Source organism: Dipodomys merriami, unplaced genomic scaffold (genome assembly GCF_024711535.1).
Source record: "Dipodomys merriami isolate MVZ:Mamm:240054 unplaced genomic scaffold, mDipMer1.0.p SCAF_6, whole genome shotgun sequence".
In the NCBI taxonomy this organism is placed as follows: domain Eukaryota; kingdom Metazoa; phylum Chordata; class Mammalia; order Rodentia; family Heteromyidae; genus Dipodomys; species Dipodomys merriami.
In genome coordinates, this window is record NW_027206179.1 from 14,213,766 (window position 1) to 14,240,697 (window position 26,932).

The 26,932-nt window shown below is 48.4% G+C and overlaps 1 protein-coding gene across 1 annotated transcript in view; it reads right to left on the reverse strand.

Annotated features, from left to right (window-relative positions):
* Myo16 (myosin XVI) overlaps positions 1-26,932 on the reverse strand; it is a 368,989-nt gene that overhangs the window by 21,283 nt on the left and 320,774 nt on the right. Inside the window, exons 31-33 of the mRNA XM_070003305.1 lie at positions 26,573-26,826; positions 21,310-22,179; positions 5,584-5,742 (exon numbers count right to left, since the gene is read on the reverse strand). Coding sequence (XP_069859406.1) covers positions 5,584-5,742; positions 21,310-22,179; positions 26,573-26,826 — 1,283 coding nt within the window. The remainder of the gene's footprint in view (positions 1-5,583; positions 5,743-21,309; positions 22,180-26,572; positions 26,827-26,932) is intronic.

A 26,932-nucleotide genomic window follows, 5' to 3' on the forward strand; every position in this document is an offset into this window, starting at 1 on the left:
CCTGGACCAGCACAGATAACCAGGCTGTGCAGAGGCTGAGTGCAGTGCACAGAAAAACAAGACCTTCTCCTCCCGGAGACAGATAAATACAGGCCCAAATGGAGCAACTGCCTTCTTTAATTGCTATTTTTTCCCTGATGCTCAGCAATAAAATGTGTATTTATTGAACAGCCAGAAAGAAAATCATACTGATCATAAAGTGCCCTAGTTGGAATTTTTCTTTAGATCTCCGTTTCTCCACTAAATAAGCATCTTTATATAAACAATATTTTGTTCGCTAGAGCTAACATATTCTAACACTACGAACTGCTTTCTAATCTAATGATAAATAACCACAAGTCCAGGGAATAATTAAGTATACAAAAAGAGATCTAAGTCTCTGTTAACATCAGCAAAAGGATGGCAATTAAAGTAAGTGATAGCTATAATTACCCACACATAACTATATTTCATCAAATGAACAAACAGATAATTATTTCTGGGAGGCAGAGGTAGCATACAGACCCTGGAATCCCAAGGAGAGATCATTTCCTAGAAATGATCTCATTCATGTAGAACTTTATTTTAAACATTTACTTTAATCGCATGCTTTTAGTTAGAAAGATCATTGATGATACTATGCACATTAGGCATCAATGTTCATCATTGCCTTTGGAGTTATCGCAATCCTATCCATGTAGAAATGTGTTCAGTTTGGACAGTACTGAGTAGGGCAAGGTTTTTTTTTTTCCCCTAGCACTCATTAGCTCATTTGCAAAATTCATACTAAACTCAATTAGCCAGTGTACACTGAGGATTGCCATCTAAACAGGTGAAAGCAGCATGTGTTTGTTTATCTGTTTTCTTTGCTTTTTTGGTGGTGTTGGGACTGAAGTCAAGGCCTCTTGCTCACTGGGCAGGCACTCTACCCCTTCAGCCATGCCTCAAGCTGCTTTCTCAATTGGTTGTTTCCGAAGGAGGGTCTTGCTTTGTGCTCCGGTGGTCTGGGCTGTGATCCGCCCACTGTCTCTGAGGATGACAGGCAAGTGCCACCCTGCCCACAACTTGTACCACCAGGCTCAGTCTTTTGGCCCAGGCTGGCCTTTAACTTAGACCTTGAGATCTCTGCCTCCCAAGTATCCAGAATCAAGGCTTGGGTCATGGCCTTTAGTAAGGTGCTAAGTTTTCAGTAACTATTGGGAAACATCGCAACCCAGGACTTCCAGGGATCTACCAAAAGAGCACAGCAGTGGCATGCCAACCTGCCTCCAGAGACTGAATCCTTAACTGAAATAACATTGCTTCTGTGTGCATCATTACTCTCGGATGTTCAAGTAACTGAGAGCCTGCTGATTTTTTTCGTTTTCCTTCATTTAAGGGATTTATACAATCTGTGTCAGGATTTGAACACAATCTATTTGTTATACACATTGTAGTTTTTTTCTGCACATCTGTCATTTGTTTATTACATATCATGGACTTAGAAACGATTAGGCATATAATTCACAAATTGTAGTGTAAAACCTTTACTAAAGAATTAATTTTATGATATTATTTTCTAAGAAAATATTTCATGAATGCTTCTAGTGTTGTCTAGAGAATGTTGCTTCTTCAGTTAGCTTTTGGTTTTAAATTTTGGGGTAAACTCACAGCTATTTGTATTAAGACCCTTTCCCAAGCTATAGCTATGGTCAGAATGATTAAATATATGGGTAGAAGGACGATCCCTTTCTCCTTCCCACCCTCTTTCCCTCTCTATTTTGTAAATGGCTCCTTCCTTTCCATCTTGTTTAAAGTCCTTCCTGCCTTCCTGCCTTTCTTTCTTTCTCTTCCTCCCTCCCTCCCTCCCTCTCTCTCTCTCTCTCTCTCTCTCTCTCTCTCTCTCTCTCTCTCTCTCTCTCTCTCTCTCTCTCTCTCTCTCTCTCTCTCTCTCTCTCTCTCTCTCTCTCTCTCTTTCTTTCTGCCAGTCCTAGGGCTTGAACTCAGGGCCTGGGCAATATCCCTAAGCTTCCTTGTGCTTAAGGCTAGCACTCTACCACCTGAGCTACAGCACCACTTCCAGCTTTTTCTGGGTAGTTTATTGGAGATAAGAGTCTAGACTTTGCTGCCTGAGCTGGCTTTGAACTGTGATCCTCAGATCTCAGCCTTCTGAGTAGTTAAGATTACAGGCATAAGCTACCAGCATCCAGTCTTTATTTTTATATTCCTTTTCTCTTTAATAAAAAAATAATTCTCAATGCCTATCCTCTAAAATTAAGAAAAGTGAGGGAAGGGAGGAGTTATAAATAAGATGCTCTCCTATATTTTCTTGTATACGTTTTATTATTTAACATTTAGACTGATGTCTGCTGTGAGTGGTGGCGTTCCAGTCACAAGTCATCTTTCTCTGGCTGAGTGACAGTCGGTTATTCTGCCTTTAGTGCCCACAGAGGAAAAGTGCTTATTTATGCCAGCTGGGGCCTTTTCTTGTTTTTCTCCTTCAGCTTCTTTAATCACATGATCTAGAAAAGTTAATGCATCACTGGAATTATTTAACTTTTATAATGTTGGGAGAATTTGCACAAGAAGTTCTGAGAGTGTACCTTGTAGACAGATGCTCAGTTTGTTTAATGTTTACTTACGCTATTATTTAGCTATTTCTATATTTGGGCTGGTTCTGTTGTTTGAGAACTCTGCTTTCTGAGTATCCAGGTACACATCATCATACGCAGACTCCATTATTATATTTTATGTTTCTGATTAGTTTGGAAACTGTGCACCCTATTTGCATTCTCTCGGGGCTTTCCTCAAGGGGCGTAGTTGACAAATTAGATTTATCGGGGTTTGATATTAAACAGTAGTTTCCCTCCTTCCTGACTTCCCTTATTTTAAAATTAAAAATCTTTCTAGTATTGCTGAGCATTAGGAGCATACCAATGTGTAATTCTTCCTGTTATTTTCTAAAAATATCCTTACTTCCCTTTTGATCTTTACAGGAAAGTTTCTATGATTAGTAAAATATCTATGTTGACAGTTATTCTAACTGAGCATGTTAAAAATGTCATTACACTTTTCCTGGGATCTCTATTGTGCTCTTTTGTTACAACTGATCATTTTTGAACATCTGGCTGCTTTAAAGATTCATGCTTGGTCTTTAATTTATAAGCATCTCCTAATGGTAGACTGACAAGTGGTCTCTTTTCTACTTTTCAATTCAAGCTTTGCAGAAATGTGGGGATTTATATGTCTCACTGAGGTTGGATAGATTTGGGATGGATGCTCAGACATGGGGTTTGACCTTTGCGGATGTGAACAAGTGGGCAGCTGGTCTTTAGCACACACCCCCACCCTCTATTTATCTCCTGTCACTGCCCAGCACTGCACCCAGTCACCTGCTTCCTGTCCCTTGAGTTCTGTCTCTCCAGGTTGGAGATGCAGAATCGTACTTACAGGGTGATTGGGGCCAGACTGGTTCAGTGCAAGGCCTCTGTGCCCAGTGTTAGGCCTTTGTGCAATGGTGGGGGGCAGGGTAGAGGGTGTGGGGTGGGCCATCTTGAAGATGGTAGAGCTCATCCATGTGCTAGCTACTCTGCTCAGGCCCTCCAGCTCAGAATGTTCTCCCAGACTACGGGGACTGGATTTGAGGACATGCTTCTGACATATAGAACACAGCAGTGCTGCATTCCATGGCCAAACCACAGAGAAACCACAGCTCATAGGAGCACTCTTGGACTTCTTGTCTGGGGAAGGCAGCTTTCCCTTGGGGACAGTGCTATGCGGAGAGGCCTATGCAAGTGGGTAAGGCTGGCATCTCTCTGTCACCTGCCACTAACCACCAAGGTGTAAAAACACTATCCCTTTGTCCTGTGTGAAGATGACCATTGTTCTGGCTCAGGATGAGCCAGATAACTCGTAAAGCTAAGCCACACCACTTGCTGACACCCAGAGAACAACAGCTCAGAGCCACTCCCTGGCTTACTCGGTCCACAGGTGCAGGGATGCGTGTCACACACTGGAGGATAACTGCTATCCTGACCGATTGAGGAGGTTGGGCTTGTGTTCTTTTCCCAGCAGAGAGCGTGAAGCAGCACCCCTGAGTCACACGGAGCCACACACTTCAGTACACACTACCACCGTGGGTCTCCACACTTCCTGGCAGGACACAGCCACCGGGGCTTGGCTTCTCCACGCACTCACCAGAGCCTGGAACATCGCTCACATTCCTCACCAGAACATTTCCAACCCCTAGGATCCAACGACCTTCTCATCATGTCTCTAAGACAACTCCCATTCCTTTCCTTTGCTTCTGCGTGGCTCCTTTTAGAGATGACCTCACTCTCCTTCCCTGTTATTTTTGTATAGTTTTCAACAACTGGGTCTAATTAAATTTAATTTCATCCTCTGGTATACTTCATTTGATTCCTGTATTCTATCAATTTCAGTATATCTATCTCACTGTTTTGTTTGATTTCTCATTTCTGATGAATTTTCACATTTAATAAAAAAAAATCTATCTGAGCAGGGCCGCCACATAGCCACACTTTCTTTAAGGAGTATGTCTTTGAACTTCAAACATTTTAGTCCCTGTGGATAAACTACAACTGACTTTTTTTTGGTAGTAATTTATGACTTTCCTTCTTATCTTGTATGCTATGCATTCAGTTCTTTTTGATTGTGTTGGACTTCATATTTGGAAAAAGTAATAATAGTTTTAAAGAATACTTTGAAGATGATTGTTGTTTTTGAGGATAATCACTGCTGTGTCCTGGGAGTACAATGCTCCAACTTTGGAGGTCAGAGTCCCATCTAATTGGTGGTCCTGGTAAACCAAGTTAGGGTGGCATTCTGCAAAACCCCACGCCTAGCCATGGGTGAAGCTCAGCTTAGGCTCTGTCCCTGGAATAGCAGTTGACAGAAGCAAAAGTGGGCTTCTTGCTGCCTGCTCTACACTGAGAAACAGCGCCAATGTTCCTGAGAGAAGAGACTGGAATGGGGGAACAAGGCCCAGGCTGACATTGCCCCCTAATCCCTTATTGCAGAACCTGTGACAGTTCTCCAACACCTTTCATCAGGCAGAGCAGAAACTCTCTGTCCAGTTCTCTGTGTGTTCTCAAGGAAAAATGGTTTGGGTTTCATCATCAGCCATTATGAGAAGACTTAGGCTTCTTTTATGAGTGAGAGGAAATATTTGTTGATATAACTTCGAATAGCAATGATCAAATTAATTTCTACGTCATGTACTCACTCACTCAAGTCCTTAAAGCACCTAGTCACGGCTTAGGATTTGTGTTCCTTCCATAGCCTCCTCCTTCCCGTGCTTAGTTGTAAGAATGCTTTGTTTTAACGCAAAGCAGTGAAGAGCATCCATTTCCTGTAGGTCAGATTAATTTTATACTGGTTCTTACAGACCAGCACTGCAGAACCTGAAATGGCAGCCAAGTGGCTGCAGCTTTTCTTCCGCAGTCTAAGCAACGAGAGGCCCACAGTAATTCCTGCAGTTTCCAGAATTTCACAGTTTCTATCCTATTTTTTCCAGTTGGTAAGCCTACTGCAGTTTTGTATTTAAAATCCATTCTCCCTGGTTACAAGTTTCATCCGTTCATTTCTGGGTTTGAAAGAGCTTACCGTTAGAGACAGGATTCCCATTCTCAGCAGTCACAGCACTCGAGAGGGAATTAGATAACTGAATTCCACTGGTATTTGCGTTTCTGTCTTGAGTCTCTGAAGCAATCTCTAATGTTGAAGGATCATCCCGGCTAGTTAGGTTCATGTTAGTTTCAAAACCTAAAGTGAATTTTAGAAATAATTATTCTACTTTGATAAAAAGGTCTGAAAACCTGAGTAAAACACTGGAAGAAATAACACTGATCAAATTGCGTATTAGTTACATCCCAAATAAATTCACAATTATCCTTAATTAAATTATATCATAGTCACCAGATTTTTGTCACAACATTGCTGTTATGTGCTAAAAATCAACTGTAGGCCTTGTCATTTAAAAATATATTCATAGAGAATTTTTTAGATAGGTTAAATATAAAGGACTGCTCATTGTGGGAGGGCAATCAATTCATCCAAGTGTCAGTGTTTTCTGAGCTACTAAATGTAAACACAATAAAGCAACCTTACAGCTTTGAAAAAAACCAATATAATTTCAATGTAATTTGAATGTTTTCCTTATCCATCTTGGAAAATTAAAATTCAAATACTTTAAGATGTTTTCTGTTTACCAGAGTAATGAATTACATATCCTATGTACATCCTGAGATGTATGAGCACAGAAACCTCCTCCAAATTCAGCTAAGGACCAAATAAAGGCATTTAGAAAACTACACAGTATTGGTAAAGTAAAATGTAACAACTACTTAGACTTCGGAGGCTGACTTCTATACAGGGTTCCTGAAGTCCTCAGGCGGTCTATAAGTCATTAGCCCTCAAAAATACTTCGTCCTTTTCATTTAAAGAAGGGAGAGCAAGGCAAGGAGGGAAGGAGGGAGGAAACGAAGGAAAGCGGAAGTCCCAGCCCTGCAGATCTGGTCTCGCAAGCTGGTCTTGGCTTTTCCTGACCTCTCTTCAGCATCTCCCCTGGCTCCCTGGGTTCCACACTGCAGTGATACTACAAGCAATGGAGCTTGCCCATGAAGCTCCACACTGACAGGTCCCAAGGCCACGAGAAGTGCATTCCCTCTGCTGCCCGTGGTGTGCTCTTCACTCAGCCACCGCGTCTTCTCCTTCGCCGATCAGGGCCTCACTCAGTCGCCTGACTTACATTCACAGAGCACACACTGCTCTGCCAAGAGGATGTGCACAAAGGCTTAGAGGTCGAAAATACTGGGTGGGTAGGATGATCCTAAGTCTCTTTACATACACCCTAAATATACAAAGTAATCTCGGATAAAAAGAACAAAGCAAGAGTAATCCAAAGAGTATACTACCGGCATCAAAACAGGCACCAGACAAGGAGCAGAGTCTAGAATAAATTCACATGTCTGCAGCTGAGTTTCCAGGACAGGGCAAAGAATATGCACTGAAGAAAGAACAGTCCTTTCAGTAGATGGTGCTGGCAAAATTGGATGACCTCATGCTGAAGGATAAAAGGATACCCTTGTCTTAACAGTTAAACGGACCACTTCAGCCAGATAGCAAGGGTTTAAGGCTGGAGTCCTAGCTATCCAGGTGATTCAGATGAGCAAGGTCATAGTTCAAGGACAAGCTTGAATCTTGATGTATGATTGTCTACATTAGAAAATTTTAGACTGCAGGTGTGATTCAAGTGATAGAGCCTATAAAATTCAAAGCTATGAGTTCAACCCCCAACATAAAATCTAAAAACTCTTCAAATTTAATTGAAGACTTAAATGTGAGACCTGACACTACGGGACTACTAGAGGAAAACACAAGGGATATAGAGAGTAGCAGGGATTTTTGAGGGGCAAGAGGAAAAGCATAAGAAACAAAAGCCAAATTAGTGTCATCTCAAACTATAATGCTAGTACACAGCAGAGGAAGTAATCAACAGAGTGAAAAGACAACCTACAAAATGGGGGGAAAAACCTGTAAACTACATATTTAACAAAGAGTAATGCCCAGAATTTACAAGAAACTCAACAAACTCAAGCAAAATTAATAATCCAATGAAAATCGATAGACCTAAACAGACATTTTCCAAAGGAAAGCATGAATATGAACAAAATGTACGTGAAAATATGGTCAACATTTTTAACCCCTGGGGAAATATAAACACTATGATGTAGCCTCACTCCAATTAAAATGACTACTAGCAAAAGAAAGTGCGAAGATAACAGGGGCTGGCAGGATGTGTACAGCCATTATGGGAAGCAGTATGGCGGTCCCTCAAAAACCTAAAGACAGATCTACCAAGGACAGCAATCCCACCTCGGATGTACATCAGAGGCCATGAAATCAGTACATGTGTGAGAAGGAGGCATCTGCACTATGATGTTCACTCTAAGATGATCAGAACAGTATCCATGTGTCTACCATCTGAGAAATGCCTGAATGACACATGTTGCCCACACAGCAAAATTCTCTTCCCTCTCACACATGATCGAATGCTGTCACCTGTGACAATATTAGTAGAAAGGGAGATCATCCCATGAAATGAGTTAGGCATAAAAAGTCAAGAACCATGCTTTGTCCTTTTGCATAGATGAGATGCATGTGTCATGGAGAATTTCAGGAATAATTCAGAGCAAACAGATTCACTATGTCTATTCATGCCTCTAAGCCACAGTCACCAATGTGTTGAAGGTGAAAGAAAAGAAAATTCATACCAGCACATAGTTGTAATCTCAGCTACATGGGAGGGGTTGGGGGGGTAATGATAGGAAGAACTGTGAACAATCAGAGGGAAAATGTTAGTGAGACCTTTTCTCAGTCAACAAGGTAGGCATGGTGGTGAACTCTGTCATTTCATTTACATAGTACACAAAGGTTGGGAGATTGCTTTCCAAGGTTAGTTCAGGCACAAAATGAAAGTTCCAGTCTGAAACATAACTAAATCAAAATGGACTGAAGGTGTGATCCTAATGGTTGAGTACCTGACTGGCAAGCATGAGACCTGGACTACACAGCCCTAGTACCACCAGAACAAGTAAATAAGCCAACCCCCACACAAAACCTTTAGGAAAGCAGTGCTTAAGAGATAAAGGTCTCTGCCCCATGAGAAATGAGTGGATGTGGATGTCACTCCATTTTCTGTTTGGACACCAGTAACACCAGTTAGTCTGAATGTGCCTGAATCCACAAACAGGATTTCTCTTCGCCCTCAGCCTGCTGCTGTTTGTATATGCTCTGGAGAAAGAACTTACATAGGGACGAGACTCCGAGGGGAAGCCTTGGCCTTTTCCTTAGGATATGATTATTAAATACAAGGGTGCACCGTAGACACAATTTAATTGGATTTCAGTCTAGTGAGGGAGTTCTAACAAAGCCCGAAATGCTAACATCCACAAAAAAAAAAAAACCCTGCCGCAGTCCAGTGCTCATTTTTACACAGCTGACCTATCACTCGGGGCAGGGGTGCCATCCTTTTATAACTGTGGTTCTCTATATGAAGTGTACTCCTCTTTCCTTGGTCAACCTCCCCCCCACCCCATGCAGCAGGGGACAGACATAGCCTTCAAGGCCATGGCTAGGGTTTCGACGGCCACATCATGTATAGGGGCCAGGGTGCAGGAAAATATCCCTATAGTACACAGGACGACCACCCACCACTGTTCACTGGGCCCAGAGCCCCAGCGGTGTTTGCGGAGGGACCCCCTGTGGGAGAATACAGGTCATAGCGCGCCATTTTCCACATGCAGTATCAGCTGTCTCCCAAACCTGGCTTCCAGCAAGGGTGCTGAGCCAGGGTGTGAACATAAGAAGAAAGAGGTTTTAAAAATATTCACCCACTAAAAAAAGAAGTATATGAGCTTCAAGGTATGGCTATAAAAAGAAAGGCCTAGGGGTTTAGACGGCAGCTGAGGCCCAGGGTGAGGGCTGGGGAGAAGGGGCGGCTGGGCTTTGTACTGGGCACGGAGTCTGGGGACAGCCTTGGGGAGGAAGCCAGGGCCAGAAGACCAGAAGGAGCCTCGAGTAGCTCACGGTGACTTTGAAGAGACAGTGCACACGCGAGAATTAACCTTGGGCACATCATTGGGACTGCAAAGAAAATGTGTAGGAGAGGCATGTGAACCCCTCAGTAAATCTCTCTCCTCGAAATGACTGCTCCTGACATCTAGCCAGGAGGCAGAAGCCAAAACCTAAGTGAGTGGACTGAAAGGCTGGACAGGACCTGACAGGACCCATGCTGGCCAAGGGGACAGCAGAGCAGGCCTGGAAGTCCACTTGTCAAACATCCCCGAACTGTCGAAGAGAGCAGAGAGAAGCAAAGGAGCAAACTGAACACAGGGAGTTTAAGAGGAATGCTTGACCATGTAGCATCTCTGCTGGCTACCATAACTATGAGACAAGGTCCCAGGTTTCTGTAACCTAGGAGAAAAATGACCTAGACAAGCCTGGTGACTCAATACCAAGAGTGCTACACGGGGCAGAACAAATGGGAAGCTTCGCTTGAACTTCATTCCTTATTCTGGTTATAGCTTTACAGGAAAAGTCCTTTTCAGAAAGGGAACTGCCACCAGGAGCTGAGCCTGCTTTCTCCTTTATGGCCTTCAGGAAAAGCACAATCCTGGCACAGTTCTGAAGCTCACCAGGGCTCATTTTCAGCCTCTAGAAATCATAGTCCCTCAGGGCTCAGGCTACATATTGACCGTATGTAATGAGGCATCCATAGGCCCACTTGGATCTGAAATCAGCCTCAAGTTTATATTAAACCAAGTCTAGTTTCCAGATCTCTGGTTTAGCTAAAATCTTCTATTAGTGCCATGCAGAAGATCACAGAGAAGAGCCCAGAAGTACTTCCAGGCCTCCGCGCCCTGCTGTGGAGACTTCCCGGACAGGAACCAACAGGGCCCCATCTTTGACATCGTAGCTCAAGCATTTGGCTTCTTGCCTCCAAGAAAGTCACTTGCAAGAATTCCACAATCACAGGGGCCATGTGAGCTGCACACGGAGCTCTCTCCTTGTGTGCAGAAAGGCAGAGGTGAGGGGATTTGGCTCTAGTGGGACAGCCCATAGGCTCTGAAAGGCTGCACACTGGACACGGGTACATTTTGGACTCTAAACCGTGTGGCCCAAGTCTTAGCTCTCTACTAGCAGCTGCAGAATAGTTATCCAGCAATGATCAGTGGGTGGGTATGATGAAGGATGTATGACAATGACGTCCTCCTGAGACACAGCTGTGAGCCAGGGGTTGGCCGCCTGTCCCCCTGCCATCACTGGAAAGGATGGGAGCTGAGCAGGCACAAGGGCTTCGGGATCCCACACTAAACACCCAACACATCCCATTTGTCTCATGCTCCGTCCTCCCAGGCTGGGGTGTGGGACACGGTGGGGATGTCTGCTGTCTCCACCCCAAGTGGAGGGAGAGAGATTATGCTGGGAATCACCCATGGAAGCAACTGCAACATACGAAGCCACCTCAACAATGGATATACGGAACAAGGAGAGGCTGTGGATGACAAAGCTAGGACAGGGCTGCCTGTGTAAATAAGGTCTATACTACTCCCTCAAAAAACACACAGCAGATGTAGTGGTGCCCATGCACCTGTCACTTGAACTCACGGGGTCCTTTCTTACCCATTTTATTCTGTCCCTGACAGGCCAACCTGAATTCCTTTCCTTGCCTGGTACTTGGGCTGCCCTCTTTTGTGTAACCAATTGCCCACCCTGCCTCTAAGCCAGCCAGCCTGGTGCATGGGCCTGGGGGGGCCAGAGGGAGGGGAGGCAGGCTGCGTGGTCATTGCCCGGCTGTCCTGTGCACACTCCCCCCATGGCAGGAAGGGTGTAAACCTGGGGCTTCAAGATAATACATGGAACACCGCACGTGGCTGCTGTCAGGAGTTTAGGTAGCTGGCTCTCCTCCCCTCCCCGTTTGGGAACCCCAACTTTTTGCTGGGAGTACGGTGTCTGGGGATGACAGGGCTTGTCATTGAAACCTGAGGTCAATGCCTGTACCCTGAAAGATGACCCAAGTGCTGTCTTCCTGTGGGTGGCAGTGAGCTCCTCTCTCTCCTTCACCATGTCTCTTTATTTGACATCTGGGGGCCAGCCGCTGGACCTAACATGGGACTTCTGGACTTTGGGGCTGGGGTCTATAAACCCCGTGCCCTGGTGCACATCAGACTTGACTCTGCCTCCTGAGATTCAGGGTTGCTCATTTCCCCGGGTCAGGCTGTTTCTGAAGGAAGTCCACATTCCACCTTGAAAACCCTTCCAGCCGAGCCTGGTTCGCCTACCCCGAAGACATCCACACGCAGGTCTTCATAAAGGTATGAATGAAAACTGTCCTCAGCTCACACCTTCCACAAATGAAGGAAACTCACCCTCTTCATTGCTGGTCTTTCTAAGCTCCTTTCACAACTTGGGGATAAATGATAAACAGTAATATCAACTACTATGCTAGTTGTATTGCTTTGCCCGGTGTTAACCTCTGATAAATTAAGTCCTGGAAACAGCTGCAGATCTTGAGATGATGTCCTAGGATAATGTGATTATCTCAGGAACAAAATGTATTTTCTAAAATCATGACTGAGGTTTCTCAAGATATATTTCAGTCCCCAGAACAGGGAAATATGTTGATTCATCGCTGGGCCAACTCACCAGGTTTTCTAATAATCATCAGATTAAAAAGACATTTCAAGGTCTTACATTACCATCTGTAGATGAGGGAGGCACTTTCCTCCTAAGTCAGAGATGGTTTTTAAGCCTCGGTTGAAGGAATAGCAGAGATCTCTGCTTCTCACTGAACCACAACTGCATGTATAAAATCATGTTTAGCAATGCAGCCCTCTGGCTGGGGTGTCACACACTCCTGTGATGCAGACTAAACTCTAGTGGGAAGGGGAGGAGGTACGTGAACACTCTGGTAGTAACTGGGAACAAGCAAAGAGCTGGAGAGTTAGCCACAGTGGGTTCCATTTTTCATAAGGACTGAAGACAATCCATCTATTGAAGATCTCAGAGGACTGTATTACTAGCAATAGAGAGAGGTAATTGAATACTAAGGGACAAGTCAATACAATGCTCAAACATTTTTAGAAGACTGGATTTTCCTCTGTAGAATCTGCTGTCGGGCACTGGTTATTTACTTTTGAAGATCACTGTGAAGTGTTTGCAGGGATCGATCACGGGGCATGCTGCTTTAAATCGGTTGTTCATCTTGTCTGTGTCTTCTCTGTCCTGCTGTAAAACCCAGCCACGGGCAGGTGGTCTAACCTGAGAATTCCAGAGAAGGAAGAGCAGTTCTACCAAAGGACAAATAGTTCATTGATGGGGCTTTGGTTGCTTCTCTGGATGAAATCAATACTGCAAACACACACACACACACACACACACACACACACACACACACACACGTTCTTTCTTGCACCAGTTGTACAAGTGAAAATCCTTTCGTCCTTTCAAATAGAAACATCTTTGGGAGTATTGTGTTGGGTCATGAGCCAGGGTTTGAGATAAGAAGATCATTTGGGAGAGTGTAGGGACTTGGAGTGAAGCATACATTCTCCGGTACCGTGGTCCTGGGGGCCCAGGGCCCATCAGCCCATGCAGCTCGTGCTCCGGGCAGCGACTGTGCATAGTTTAGAACCTACCGACTGTGCAGGAAAGAAATGAAGCAGGGCCTTGTTTATCATCCTGCCATCAACACATGTGTTTAGCTGCACATGGCCTGTGCTGGGGCACTGGTAAGAGGACTGCCCATTTCAAGGAGAAACTGAGGCCAAGCAGCTGGCTCTCAGGACACCTTGCACGCCACCCGCAGAGGGAGGCAGTGGCTGCTGACTCATGCAAGAAGGCGTGGGGTGAAGTGATATTGAATACAGCCGCTCTCAGAGGCTGTGCAGCTTTCTGGGTTACCTAGGAAGTAGTCATCATATAAGTGATTCAAACCAGCCCTATGGAATCCAAATGCCAATTGGCAATTGAGAAATCTGTTTTTGTCTTCCAATTTTTCTTCAGGAGAAGTGGAGAGAGAGGGGGAGGGAGGAAAGGAAGGAAGAAAGTGGAGAGGGAGAGAGTACCCAGACCCTCTGGAGGAAAAAGCCCCTCAAGCCATGGATCTGAGTATTTCTTTACAAAAGGAAGAAACTCCAAGACAAAAGTAAGACTACCCCAGGAAAAAAAGAAGACTACCACAGGAAATAAGGAGATGTAGACTCTCAGCCAGGTCTTTATTTGCCTGTAAGAATGGCTAGGAGAGACTAGGAGGACCCAGCACCTTTTCTCTTCAGTATGCAGTGTGAGTTTAATTTACAAGCCAGTGTGCCGACACACAATACACAACAGTTGCTGGTTTAATGGAGGACAGCACAAGCAGCATCTCCTGCTTAGGACAGGGCGTGTGCTTCGGAACAGCCTGCCTTTCCATGTTCTTTTTGGAACTTCAGGTACAGGGGCTCTCTGGCTGACAGTGCATCTCAGGACACTACTGTCACAGTGTCTCTGCTGCTGCATTTGGCTCATCTGAAATGATGAACTACTTAGGCTGGATGCTTAGCGTGGGTCTGGTTTCTATGCTAACAGCTGCAGACCTGTAGACAATATGTTAAGGCAATTTTCCAGGATACTTCACACCAGGCTGAGGGCAACTTTTTGATCAGATTGATCGATCTAAACATGTGGTCGTTGGACCCTCCCATTTGGTTTTGTTCCTGGGCTGGGTGGAATCCCACAGTGCTGTGACCCCAGGAAGAGACCAGTGACTTCCACCTTCCCCCATGTGGCTGCTGAAGGTCAATGCTGGTCACTCTTCCGTCCTGGGTGGGGGTCCTGGCACAGACTGGGGCTCAGTCAATGCTTGCTTCATCTCTGACACCCCATTCATGAGATGGGGTCTCATTGAAGCAGGACTCAAACACATGTAGGATGCTAGGTGAGCCTTTTGCAAATGGTGGCCTCTCAGTGCCCGGTCAGGTCTTTGGTGAGGTGGAAGGACACAGAGGTTGGGGGCAGGCCGGCATGAAGTGTGGAGGATGGTCCTGCTGCACCCTTGTGTCTCACAGGTCCCTGGGGGGACCAGGGACACATCTGGCACTGGTACACAGAAAGGATGGATGCGGGAAGAATGAGAGGAGCAGACAGTGGTCCCTCAGGACATTCTCACAGCTGAAACTATGCCCGCAGATGGCTTGCACAAGCACTGACAGAGGGAGGGAAAGGTTTTCTCTGCTGACCCTTTCCAACTCTGTCCTCATCATGAATCTTGTGTTTGACTTGGGGATCGTCCTTGTACCATTATTTTAATTGTTTTCGGAGACTTAGAAAGAGACATAAAAAGAATTTGGAGTTGGGGAAAAAAGAGATGTATGTTTGACTCCTGACTCTGGGGCAGGTGAGTTTTTGTGATTATGGGAGAAGTCATTTTCCCCCATCAAGTGTCACTTCAGACCTTTATTGCTAGGGATGTAACAGGGGCCGCTGTCTCCCTGTTGTTTTAGATTTCAGGAGCAGCCCTGGGAATTATACTAAGCAAATGCTCACCAGAGGACTGCCAGTCCTTGCAAGTCTGATGGCACAACTTCCTTCTATGAATTCTTGGGAATTTACAGACAGAAAGTGTAGTAAAGCCTGGTGCTGATGGCTCACGCGTGTAATCCTAGCTACTCAGGAGGCTGAGATCTGAGGATTGCGGTTCAGAGGAAAGGAAAGTCCGTGAAACTCTTATCTCCAACAAACCACCAGGAAACTGGAAGTGGCGCTGTAGCTCAAGTGTTAGAGTGCTAGCCTTGAGCTGAAGACTTGTGGGACGGCGCTCAGGCCCAGAGTTCAAGCCCCACAACCAACAAAAAAAAAAAGAAAAAAAGAAAAAAAGCGTAGTAAACTGTGAGACAAGTATCAGCAAATACTGAGGACTCACAGAAATCTTCGTAAAAGAATATAGACATTAGGAGTTCTAAACTCTTAACATTGGTAAGACTGGCTGCTGGTTAAGTGTATAGAAATTCAAAGCTCATCGAGGAAGTGCAAATTATCAGCCAAGTGTTATTTTTAGTAGGCATTGGAGAATTAGAAACTGTGAAACCAACGTATAGCTCCAGTTCCCAAGCCCAGACACTCTGCTTGCTGCAGAGGGGTGAAAAAAAGAGAGGAAATCTCCTTGTTTCTTGTGGGGAGGGGTTCAGAGGTAAAAGCCCCTCCCCTTTTGTCCCCCTCTGGGATGGGGGTGGGCTCAGTGTCTGCTCCGTGGGGAGTGCTGGACATCCTTCCCCAAGGATGCTAATCTACCTCCCCAACAGACTTCCTCCCTCAGAAACCAAGGAGAATTTAGTGTGGTTCTGACATGTCTCTAGAATGCAAAGGCATGCTTTCACATGCGCAGGTCCAGGAGGAGCACGCAGCAGTAAACGCTCGCAGCAGTAAACGCTGTGTTTTTCTGTCCATACCCTTCTAAATTTTCCTGAGCTTTTGGGATACACACACACACACACACACACACACACACACACACACACACACACACACACACACACACACACACACACACACACCACAGAGGCAGCTCATCGACAGGGTGGGGTGAGAGGCATGAAATCTTTGGCACAGGAGAAATACGGTAAGATCTGAGCCCTTGGGCAAGAAGCTGAACAGATTCACCACCTTGCCTCTGCACCTGCGGTCTGAGTACGTCAGACCGACTTCGAAGGCTGCAATTTCACTCGAATGGCTCAGAGGTTAACCGATGATTGTGTGGAGAGCAGAGCACGGACATTTGAAATCCATGCTTGAGTGAGGCATGGATTTCTGCCCGGAATGGAGTAGAGTCTCCGTGGAGCGGAAGCATAGGTCTTCTGGTTATTAAACGATGTGCAGGTTAAGTGCACTCAAGGTGGCAGAAGAGCACGTAGGTCATAAATTAGTGACCTCGACGCCTCTGTATTGCTTTCTGAATTTCAGATGGGACCATTCCTTTTGAACTTTGACCTTCGACGTCTGTATCCATTTGGATTCATATTTAGAAATCAATCATTGTTTTTGAGACAAGGTCCAAATTGATAGCACACGCTTGCCTAGAACATGCTATGTAGACCAGGTAGCTTCAATTGTGTGAGCCTCCTGCCTCACTCTCCCAAGCGCTGGGATTACAGGTGTGTACCACCATGCCAGGCTTAGAAATCTGTATTTCTTTTCCATTGCGGAGTGGTCACATCTATCAGATGTCTATGCCTGGGACTGACTGAAGCCATGTTGAAGGTCTTCCATCCTTGAGAACCATTTTGTTTATAATAATAAAATTCATAATTTAGTTGCTGGGATCCAGGATAGCCGGGAAATGCACTGTCTTCTCTCTTCTAGTTAATGCAGTGTAGAACGTATCTTCTCTCCCCTAAAGAACATTTATAGTAAGACATCAGTGCTAGCTATTAATAAAAGTTTTGAGAGTGGCTAGCACTTCCCCTGCCCAATTCTTGAGAAGTGGGTGGGAGGAGAGACCGTGCAGGCCTGGCCTCGGAGAATTCATTAGCCTCCTCTCAGTGTCCTCCAAAGATTCCCTAAGGTAAACTCTAAAAAGGATCCTTCTAAAATCAAAATTCCACATCCTAAAAATTCATTTATATAGCATGCTGACTTCCCAATGGAAAAGCTTTGTCTTGGGAATGATGGGTAATCAAATTGAATTGAATCACTGACATTTGAAGATTTTTCTATTTAGCTTAGGAGGGCGCGTGTGTGTGTGTGTGTGTGTGTGTGTGTGTGTGTGTGTGTGTGTGTGTGTGTGTGTGTGTGTGTGTGCGCGTGTGCTGGTACTGGGACTTGAACTTAGGGTCTGGGTTCTATCCCTTGGCTATTCTCACTCTACAGCTAGAGCCACAACTCTCCACTTCCTGCATTTTGGTGGTTAACTGGAGATGAAAGTCTCTTGGATTTAAATATGTTTGGACATCAGTTGGACTTTTTTAGTCTTTTCCCCCCACTAATCAACTATTTAATTTACTTACAATATGGAAAAGAAATATGGTAGCTTAGATAATTGCTACCATATATTAGCTATAATTTAAATGTTGCTGGTATTGTTATAAACGACCCATTTCTATCTTATAGGTTTGGGATGCTTTGTCTCAGAAAGTAATGAAACTGAATTCTTTTCTCAGTGTCCTGGGATTCGACCTCTTCCTTCGTGCTGGTTTTCTTCCTTTTACTGCTGGACTCTCCCAGCCCATCAGTGGGTGGAGAAGGGCTGGCTTGGGATCTCTCATCCTTCAGGAAGCCTCAGCCCAGGGATGAGCTGGGCAGTGGGGCTCCCTGGTGGCCTGGTCTGCCACACGCTCTCCTCTGTCTCCATTTGAATTTTCCATTTGAATTAGGCTTTGTGTGTTTTTACACTGGGCAATCAGACATGACTCCTACAACAGTATCACTCATGAGATGAGGTTCAATACAAAAACTGTCCATTAGTGCAATCTTCTATATCAAGAAAGCCTTTTGCTGGATTCCAGAAATATATCCATATCTGCAATCTGTAAAATGCCTACAACCTGCCACTTTATAGAGTCTCTGGGGTGGTTTTTCACTACCCAAACCCTACGTGTCTTTCTTATGTACCTCAGTGAGCAAATGAGCACCCAAAGGCGTTTGCCTGCTTTGTCCTCTGTGGTCTGAGGCTGTGGGGTCCTGGGGGTGGAGGTAAGGAAGAGCCCCAAGGGACAAAGCTCTTGGGTTCTGGAACGACTTGGAGCACATCAGGGTCCCTCCTGTAAAACGGGCATTGTTGTGTGGACACCACAGGCTACGCAGGCAGTGTCGAGGGGACACACCACAGGTTTTGTGCTGCAGTCACACTGGTTACTGTGCTGCCTCCTTTGAGTGTGTGTGTCACTGTGCCTCAAGTGGCCCAGCCAGCGGCCAGTGCCAGGGAGCACGGGTGTGTTAAGCCCTCCATGTCGCTGTCTGGACCAGCAGTGGAGAGGATCCACAAAAACCAGGCTGCCCACACCCCAATGGAATTATGGGTGTTTTCATCTTCCCTTGTTTCAAGAAGTAAGAGAAACACTTTGAACCCATCCGTAAAACTTGGTGAACGATCTTTCCTCCCATCATGGAGTGCGAACGGAGCCACAATTGATTTAGGGGTCTTCAGGGTGAATTAGTCATATGCTAGGTGATCTGATAAGGGAGCTATTTCAAGTGGAAAGAAAACTGACTTTAAATACCAAGAGGACAAAGGAGAAGATGTAAAACTCACTCAGAAAGAAATCCCAAGGCTCTAGTAAACCACCAAAAACCATGAATAACAGGCATCCAGTTCATTCAGAAGAAAATGAATTATCCACCTTGGGATCAAACTTCATCATCGTATGAGCTGCTCCATCTTGGCTTTAACAAATGCTTTTCTGGTTCTCAAAGTCTAACCTGCTAGATCTGCTCACGCAAGCCGGAAAACCCATCCCCACCGCAGGGTATGAAGAATGGCACAGCTCTGCAGTGGGTGTCCTCACACAGTTCTCCTGGACTCCACATGGCTAAGTTTTCTGCGATTACAATCTAACTCACCAATGGTTCCGACCAACCTTTCCAAGTGGAATAGTACCCCGAGCTAGGGAACAGTGGCTCATGCATGTACTCCTAGCTACTCAGAAGACCAAGATCCAGAGGATCATGGCTAGAAGCCAGACAAAGCATCAAAGTCCACAAGAATCCATCTCCAAAGTTTCTAGCCAAAAGCCAGGCTTGAGGCATGGTTCAAGTGGTAAAAGCACAAGCCAAACTGGAGGATCTGAGTTCAAACCCAAGGATACATTTAAGAACAAAAACATATTCTATAAAAGCACACATTAGGAAAATAGATGTCTTATGATATTTCCTTTGAAATGGTAACGCCATACTTAGGATTCTCCAAATATTGGCTCAGGCTGCCATGGGAAATGTAGTTAGCAAATCTGAGTCTAGGAGCCTTTACATTCTCCGACCTGAGATGTGCTAAGAAAGGGGTCTGTCTAGAAGCTCATTAACTTTAATACTCTGAACAAAATAAAGTCATGGCGCATTTACCTCATTCCTATCTACAGTAAAATGGGGTTTGCGAGGTTTTAATAAAGCTTTACTTCTAAAAGCAAGTATCAATTTGTTCATTTAATGATTTTTCTTTTAGAGACCGTTTTTATCACGGGACTGAAACATGACTTGTGAAATTCAGACATTCTGTTGCTCCTGACAAGTACCATTTTATTTATTAATAGTCTATAATTAAGGAGAGATTGTTAGCTAAACAGACAATTAGCATCCTTGAGGAATCGACAGTGAGTAGATTATTCAGCTATTTACCACGGGTGTTAGATGGATCGACTTTGACCTTGTTCACATGAATTTTTAGTTTTCTTTATTTTGTGTGCTGGTCCTGAGACTTGAACTCTGGGCCTGGGTGCTGTCTCTGAGCATTTTGGCTCAGGGTTAGTGCTCTAGCACTTGAGCCACAGCTCAATTTTTGCCCTTTTCTGGTTAATTGGAAATAAGACTTTCCTGCCTAGTCTGGCTTTGAACTTCAACCCTCAGATCTCAGACTCTTGAGTAGCTAGGATTACTGGTGTGAACTACTGGCACCCAGCTTAACAATGTTTGGTATAGGCTAATGCACACAAGCATTATATTACAAATATATAATAGCCACATCACGGCATCCTGGCTGTGATGTTTCTGCTTAATGAGGAAATAGTCTATGTTATTTCTATTCTGGTTCTATTTTATATCCTGCATTTTTCTTCCCCCAAATACAGAACACATAGGATATATTTGACTTTGTATATTTATTTTCACCCATCTATGTAAAAATAAATATACAAACTATATAATATTATATGTAATGGATACTGGATACATAAAATATTATATAATAAATACACAATATATACCACATAAGAAAAAATTTAAAATATCTGTCATTTCTACTTGTGATGTTGGGGAGCATCTACAAAGGCAGCGCGTTTTGGGCACCAGGGCTCTCCCTGGAACAAAGGCCGGGTGCTCTGGGGAAGAACAGCCCGGCAGGTCAGCCTGGGCGGGCTTTCCAGCTCCGGGGTGGACAGGTCCGCGCCCTCCCCATCCCGAGACTGCGGCCAGGCACGGAGGACAGGCCAGGTCCTACCGTGGCCATGGCCACCTCGGGTGGTGGACAGGCCAGGTCCTACCATGGCCGCCTTGGGCGGTGGACAGGTTAGGTCCTGCCCCGGCCATGGCCACCTCTGGCGGTGGACAGGTCAGGTCCTACCGTGGCCATGGCCACCTCTTGCGGTGGACAGGTCAGGTCCTGCCCCGGCGATGGCCGCCTCGGGTGGTAGACAGGTCAGGTCCTAACCCGGCCATGGCCACCTCGGGCGGTGGACAGGTCAGGTCCTACCGTGTCCATGGCCACCTCGGGCGGTGGACAGGTCAGGTCCTAACCCGGCCATGGCCACCTCGGGCGGTGGACAGGCCCCGGTCGACCCCGGCCTCCGGCGCGTTCCCCTGGTCTCTGCTCGGCCGAGGCGCGCGACATCCATCGCGGACACCACTCAGGCCCAGGCAGGGCGCGCACCTCTGCCCTCTGGACCCTCGGGAGCCCCATACCGGGGACCCCGAGAATACCGGGGACCTTACAGATACCTCCAGTGCTGGGGATCTCCCAGGGGTAACAGGCCCTCACGGATGCCGGGGTCCTGGGGTAACAGGGACCCCATGGATGCCGCCGCCCCCTGCCCAGGGCCCCCTCGGACGCCGGCCCCCCACCCCCACCCCGGCCCGGGCCCCGCTCACCTTCGGGCTCCCGGATCCGGCGCCCCGCCGCCGACCTGCGCAGCGCGCCGCGGCCCGCGAGGAGGAGGCCGGCCAGCTCTCGGCGGGCGCGGTGGGGCGCGGGCGGCGAGGCGGCGCGGGCCCGGGCGGGCGAGCGCGGGCCGGGCGGCGGCGGCGGAGCCGGGCCGGGCCTGGGGGGCGCCCGGGGCGGCGCGGCGGGCGGCGGCGGCGGCGCGGCGGGCGGCGGCGGCGCAGCGGGCGGCGGCGCGGGCCCCTGGCCGTCGGCCGGCGGGGAGCCCGGGCCCGCGCCGTCGGGCGGGACCGGGTACTTGAGGTTGGTGTCCAGCACCGGCAAGCGCTTCACCTCCAGCGGCGTGAGCGGGGACTCGTCGGAGGCCGGGGAGCCGCCGGCTGGGGCGGGCGGGAAGACCAGCGGCGGCGGCCGGTGGGGCAGCAGGTTGGGGAACGGGGCGGGGATGTCGCCCGGGTCCCGGGGCGTCGCGGGGCCGGAGCCGAGGCCCGGGCCGCCCGCCTCCTCGGGCGGGAAGAACTTCATCTCCTCGTACACCGCCTCGTGCTCGGGGCTGCCCGCCGCGCCCGCGCCGCCCGCGTTCCCCACCATCTCGATGTACACGGGCTCCGCGTCCTCATCCTCGTCCTCGCCGTCGCGCTCGCCAGGACGCAGCGGCAGCGGCGGGCGCAGTGGCAGCGGCAGGGCGCACGAAGGCCCCGGGCGCACCACGCCCGCGCCGGCCGCGCCCAAGGGCCGCGGGCCCCAGATCTCCTCGTGGGAGCCGCTGAGCTTGGTGTTGGGGCTCCTCTTGGGCTTCCGAGGGGGGATCTTCTTCACCGCGCTGTAATCGTCGCTGTGGGGGCGGCGGCGCGTCAGAGCTGGAGGGGAAACCAAGGAGGAGGGCGTCACCCGACGCGGGAAGCCGGTGGCCTTGTCCGTCCCCTGCCCGTCTCCTGCCCATCCCCTGTCGTCCCCCGCCCATCCCCTGTCCCCTGTCCCTTGTCCCTGTCCCCTGACCCCATCCCCTGCCCGTCCCCTGACCTCTGTCCCCGTCCCCCGACCCCAGCCCCTGCCCATCCCCTGACCCCTGTCCCCGTCCCCTAACCCTGTCTCCGGGTCCGTCCCCTGATCCCGTCCCCTATCCCTGTCCCCTGCCCATCCCCTGCCTGTCCCCTGCCCCTGTCCCCTGACCCCATCCCCTGCCCGTCCCGTCTGTCCCCTGACCCCCGTCCCCTGATCCTGTCCCCAGTCCGTCCCCTGATCCCATCCCCTGTCCCCTGTCCCCTGTCCCCGGTCCATCCCCTGATCCCATCCCCTGTCCCTGTCCCCCTGTCTGTCCCCTGTCCCTCCTGTACCCTCGCTCCCGCCCGGATGATGTGCAGAGCTTGCAGCCGGGCGCCTCGTCACAGGGAGGGGTTTGGAAAGAAGGCCGGGCCACAGGTTGATCTGAAGATCAACACCGGCAGACACACCGGCAGACACACAGACAGACAGACAGACAGACAGACAGACAGACAGACAGACAGACAGACAGACAGACAGACAGACAGACAGACAGACAAGGGCTTGGCTTGGTTCTCAGTGTCTCCACACAACACACACATCACCCCCCCCACACACACACAGGTGTCAACCCCATAGAGCCGGAGCCCAGCTGTGGTGGTGGACACCTGTCATGCCATAGCACTCTGGAATTAGAGGCAGAAGGCTGGGAGGTTCAAGGCCAGCCTGGGTTCCAAGGTGAGAGACTGTCACAGAACAAGGCAGGATGAGGATGGTGTGAAGAGCTCCTCTGTACTTTCACGATTAGCTTTGTTAGCTAGAGTAATGCGAAGTCCTGCATTACTTTGGGAAGAGCAGAGGCCTGCAGTGCAGGGTGCTCGGCCTGGCCTGCCTCACCCCAGCACCTCGCAGTGCGCGAGGCCTCCCCTCTGCTGCCCACAGCCAGCCACAGGCCAGGCTTACTCTGAACACCTGATCAATTCAATTCACGGGCTTTGCCTTTCCACAGGGCATGCTCTTCTTGAGCCTGAACTTGGGACAGTCCCTGACTTCTGTAGAGACCTCTCCCCCCACCCACCCCCTCACACAGAGGCAGTCTGGCCTAGTTCCCACGTTGCTGGGCCACGTGGCGTGGGAGTTCCAAGCTCTGGGCCTGTGGAGGGACCTGGAGCGCAGAGGAGCGCAGAGAACCCATTACAGATCCGGACTTGGGTCTGCGTGGAATGTGATCACACCCTGGCAGGACACACATGTTTTCTCCCACAAAATGCTTCCCTTTGGGATTTCTCATTAGGGCATATGGGTGGCATTTTAGTCCCCATCCAACACCGGCCAACAAGTCCCGTTCCCTGTTCTCTCCTCTCGCCTCTCCTCAGTCTGAGGGGGTAGGGGGGGTGAGGGGGATATTGCCCCGAGCCCCCAAGCCAGCAGCTACCCTGCGGCACCTGGTGCTGGCGTGCTGACTACTCAGCCAGCTGCCCGTCCATCGCAGGGACATGGGTGTGGCCAGGATGGACAGATGGACCTGATGTGAGTTTCAAAGTGTTTTAGCTGTTTCCATGACAGACACAGCCCCAATCCCCTCTTTCTGGCCCTCAGACTCTGTCCCCAGCGGCCTGCCCCGCCAGGACACTTCTGTGTTACGCCGTTCCACCGAGGCCGGCCAGCCTGGGCCTTATGGGAAGAGCATCCTGGTCTCACTCCCCATCTGCCTCAGTTTACCTGATGATGCTCTGTCAGGTAAACTCTCTCCTACTGCTCTGGGCGTCCTCAGGCAGGGGCGGGGCAGGGGATGCTGCCGAGTTAGGGCACGGAGGTCCTAGTCCAGTATCACCTCCGCCCACCCACTGGTGTCAGAAGAGTGTGCTGTGAAGACTTCACTGCCAGAAATTCAGGCAATAGAAAATAATGTTTCTCAGCAAGGGAAGTTGTGTGGGAAGGATGCAAAGAAAGGTCCACGCGGACCCTCACCAGGCGTTAAATCTGTCTCTTTAATGGGCGTGTGCCTGCTCAGGAGACATTCACAGCACTTGGGGGTGGGGTGGGTGCAAGGGACTACTCTACAAGAAACTCACAATTACACTCATTTTAAAAGAAAACCATGGGCTGGGAAGTGGCCTAGTGGTAGAGTGCTTGCCTAGCATGCGTGAAGCCCTGGGTTTGATTCCCCAGCACCACATGCACAGAAAAAGCCAGAAGTGGCACTGTGGCTTAAGTGGTAGAACACTAGCCTTGAGCAAAGGCAGCTCAGGGACAGCGCCCAGGCCCAGAGTTCAAGCTCCAGGACTGGTGAAAAAAGAAAGAAAGAAAGAAAAAAAACAGTGCCTTGGCAAATGAAACCACGAAGTGGATCCATGATTCCAACTCCATGCATAGCCAGGGTTCTGTGGAGAAGGGACAGGACACGCTTTCAATAGCTTGGGGGTCCGTGGCTGGGCCAGAGCCATGAGTGGGCCAGGGGTGGGCCAGCGGAGGCACGTGTCCCTGAGACTCCAGCAGTGCTGAGCAGACGCTGCTCCTCCTCCCCACTCCACGTCCATCCACATCCCGTGGAGGACTTTGCACCCTTGTCCCAGAGAAGGCAGACCTTCGGACCTTTTCAGGTGCAGGCAGCAGTGCCCGAGACCACCTGTGACCCTCAGAATGTGGCCACCTCCTAAGCAGTGACATCTGCCAGCCTGTCACAGCTAGCCCCCAGGATGGCTGCACTTCCCAACAGGACAGAGAATGTCTGCGCACCAGGCAGGGCACACGGGCCTGCAGATCCCCACATGAGGATGTGGAGGCTGGGGCTTGGTCTTCCTTTCCCAACCTCTATGTGCTGACAGCCACCCAGACTTGGAGAGAACTTTGTTTCAAACAGCTGGCCCTAACTTGTTAAGAGTTTGCAAAAAAGGGTGACTATATAAATATCATCAATTATTTATATAAATATAAACATTTACATATTACATATTATATATTTATATAAATATATAATGTATTAATATTTGTATAAATGGTTTTATGTTTTGAGGTACAAAATACCTGTTCATATTGCCTTTTTTAGTAAGTACCTCTAGCCCCCTAATTGTCTTCGGAACTTGTCTTTTGGAACTTGGCTGTGTGTGTGTGTGTGTGTGTGTGTGTGTGTGTGTGTGTGTGTGTGTGTGTGTGTGTGTGTGTGTGTGTGTGTGTGTGTGTGTGTGTGTGTGTCCTGGAGCTTGAACTCAGGGCCTGGCTACTGAACTTTTAAGCTCAAGGCTAGTACTCTATTTCTTAAACCCTGCTCCTGGATTTTTTTCTTTTCTTCTTTTTTTTTTTTTAGTAGGTAATTAGAGATAAGAGTCACAGATATGTCTCACAGGCATTCCTATCAAGGCTGGCTTTGAACCACAGTCCTCAGATCTCAGCCTCCCAAGCAGCTAGGATGACAGGTGTGAGCACTGGCACATGACTGGAACTTCACTTTTTAAGATGACACGTGAATGGCTCTGATAGCAAATCAACCTCCCTGTATTCCTTCTCTTGGGAGACCCAGGCTCACAAATCACTTTGAGAGAGACTCCAGATCTTCTTCTAACCTTTTGATAGAAATAAAGATAACGCTATGACATGCAGAGGCGAGATGAATAAATGAACAAAGCCTCAGGTAGAAGCATGAAGTCATGGAATCAGATCTACCTGGGAGGAACATGGCCACTGAGCCAAAGTGGTGTGGAATGGGGCCTGGCACACAGCAGGGGCGACAAACCATCCCGGCCTCTCACGTTCTCGCGAGAGGTGGTTCCAGGACTGATGGCGAATGTGCCATGTGCCCCGCCGAGCCCTTTCTGAGCTAGTCTGCAGTGTCTGTCGCTTGCTGAGCTCTGTGGCCATTAATTCTCTTCTGTGTGGATGGTTTTCCCCCAGCATCTGGCTAGTAAGTTGATTGTGATGGCAGGAAAGCCTGACTTTTTAGGCTTTCGGTTCATGGACTGGAGACCAACTTCAGGAGTTGGTTCTCCGGGGAGGCTGCTTAGTCCAGGCCGAGGTTCAGCCTGGAGTGAAGGAAATGCTATGTAAGGAGCTTTTCCTTAAGAGGCTTAGAGATTTGAATAAATATTTTGTACCTTGAATGATTAAACAGCCACCAGCAAGCCAACAATTGGATTTACTTCTATTAGAAATATATTAAGGCCGTCCTCCTAGTCTGGGGGGCACGGTGGGGGGGAGGGGGGTACTGACAGACCGGCAGTCAGAGCGTGCATGAGCTTGAGTGTGAGTTTCCTCAGCCCCCCTTTGGCTAACCTTCGCTGCTGGTGAAGAGGCAGGCGCTCACTGCCTCATAGGAGGCGCTCAGCCGGGTGTTGGGGTCTCTCTTTGGCTTGGGTGGGGGCTGTTTCCGAGGCGATGGGAGGCCGCTGCCCTCCTCCAGGCTGAACGCTGAGTGCAGGGATGGAGAGCGGATGGACGGAGCAGCAGCCAGGGCCTGGGCCAGGCCCTCCACAGGCACGGGGATGGAGCCGGACTGGAAGTATCGGCAGCCACTCTGGTCTTCAGCTCTTCTAGGGACAGAAAACAACAGGGACAGGCTGCAGAGGCCTGGATGCATCACGGAGGCCACAGCTATAAATCCACTTTTGCTGAGGGGGGCTGTCTCTCTGAGGA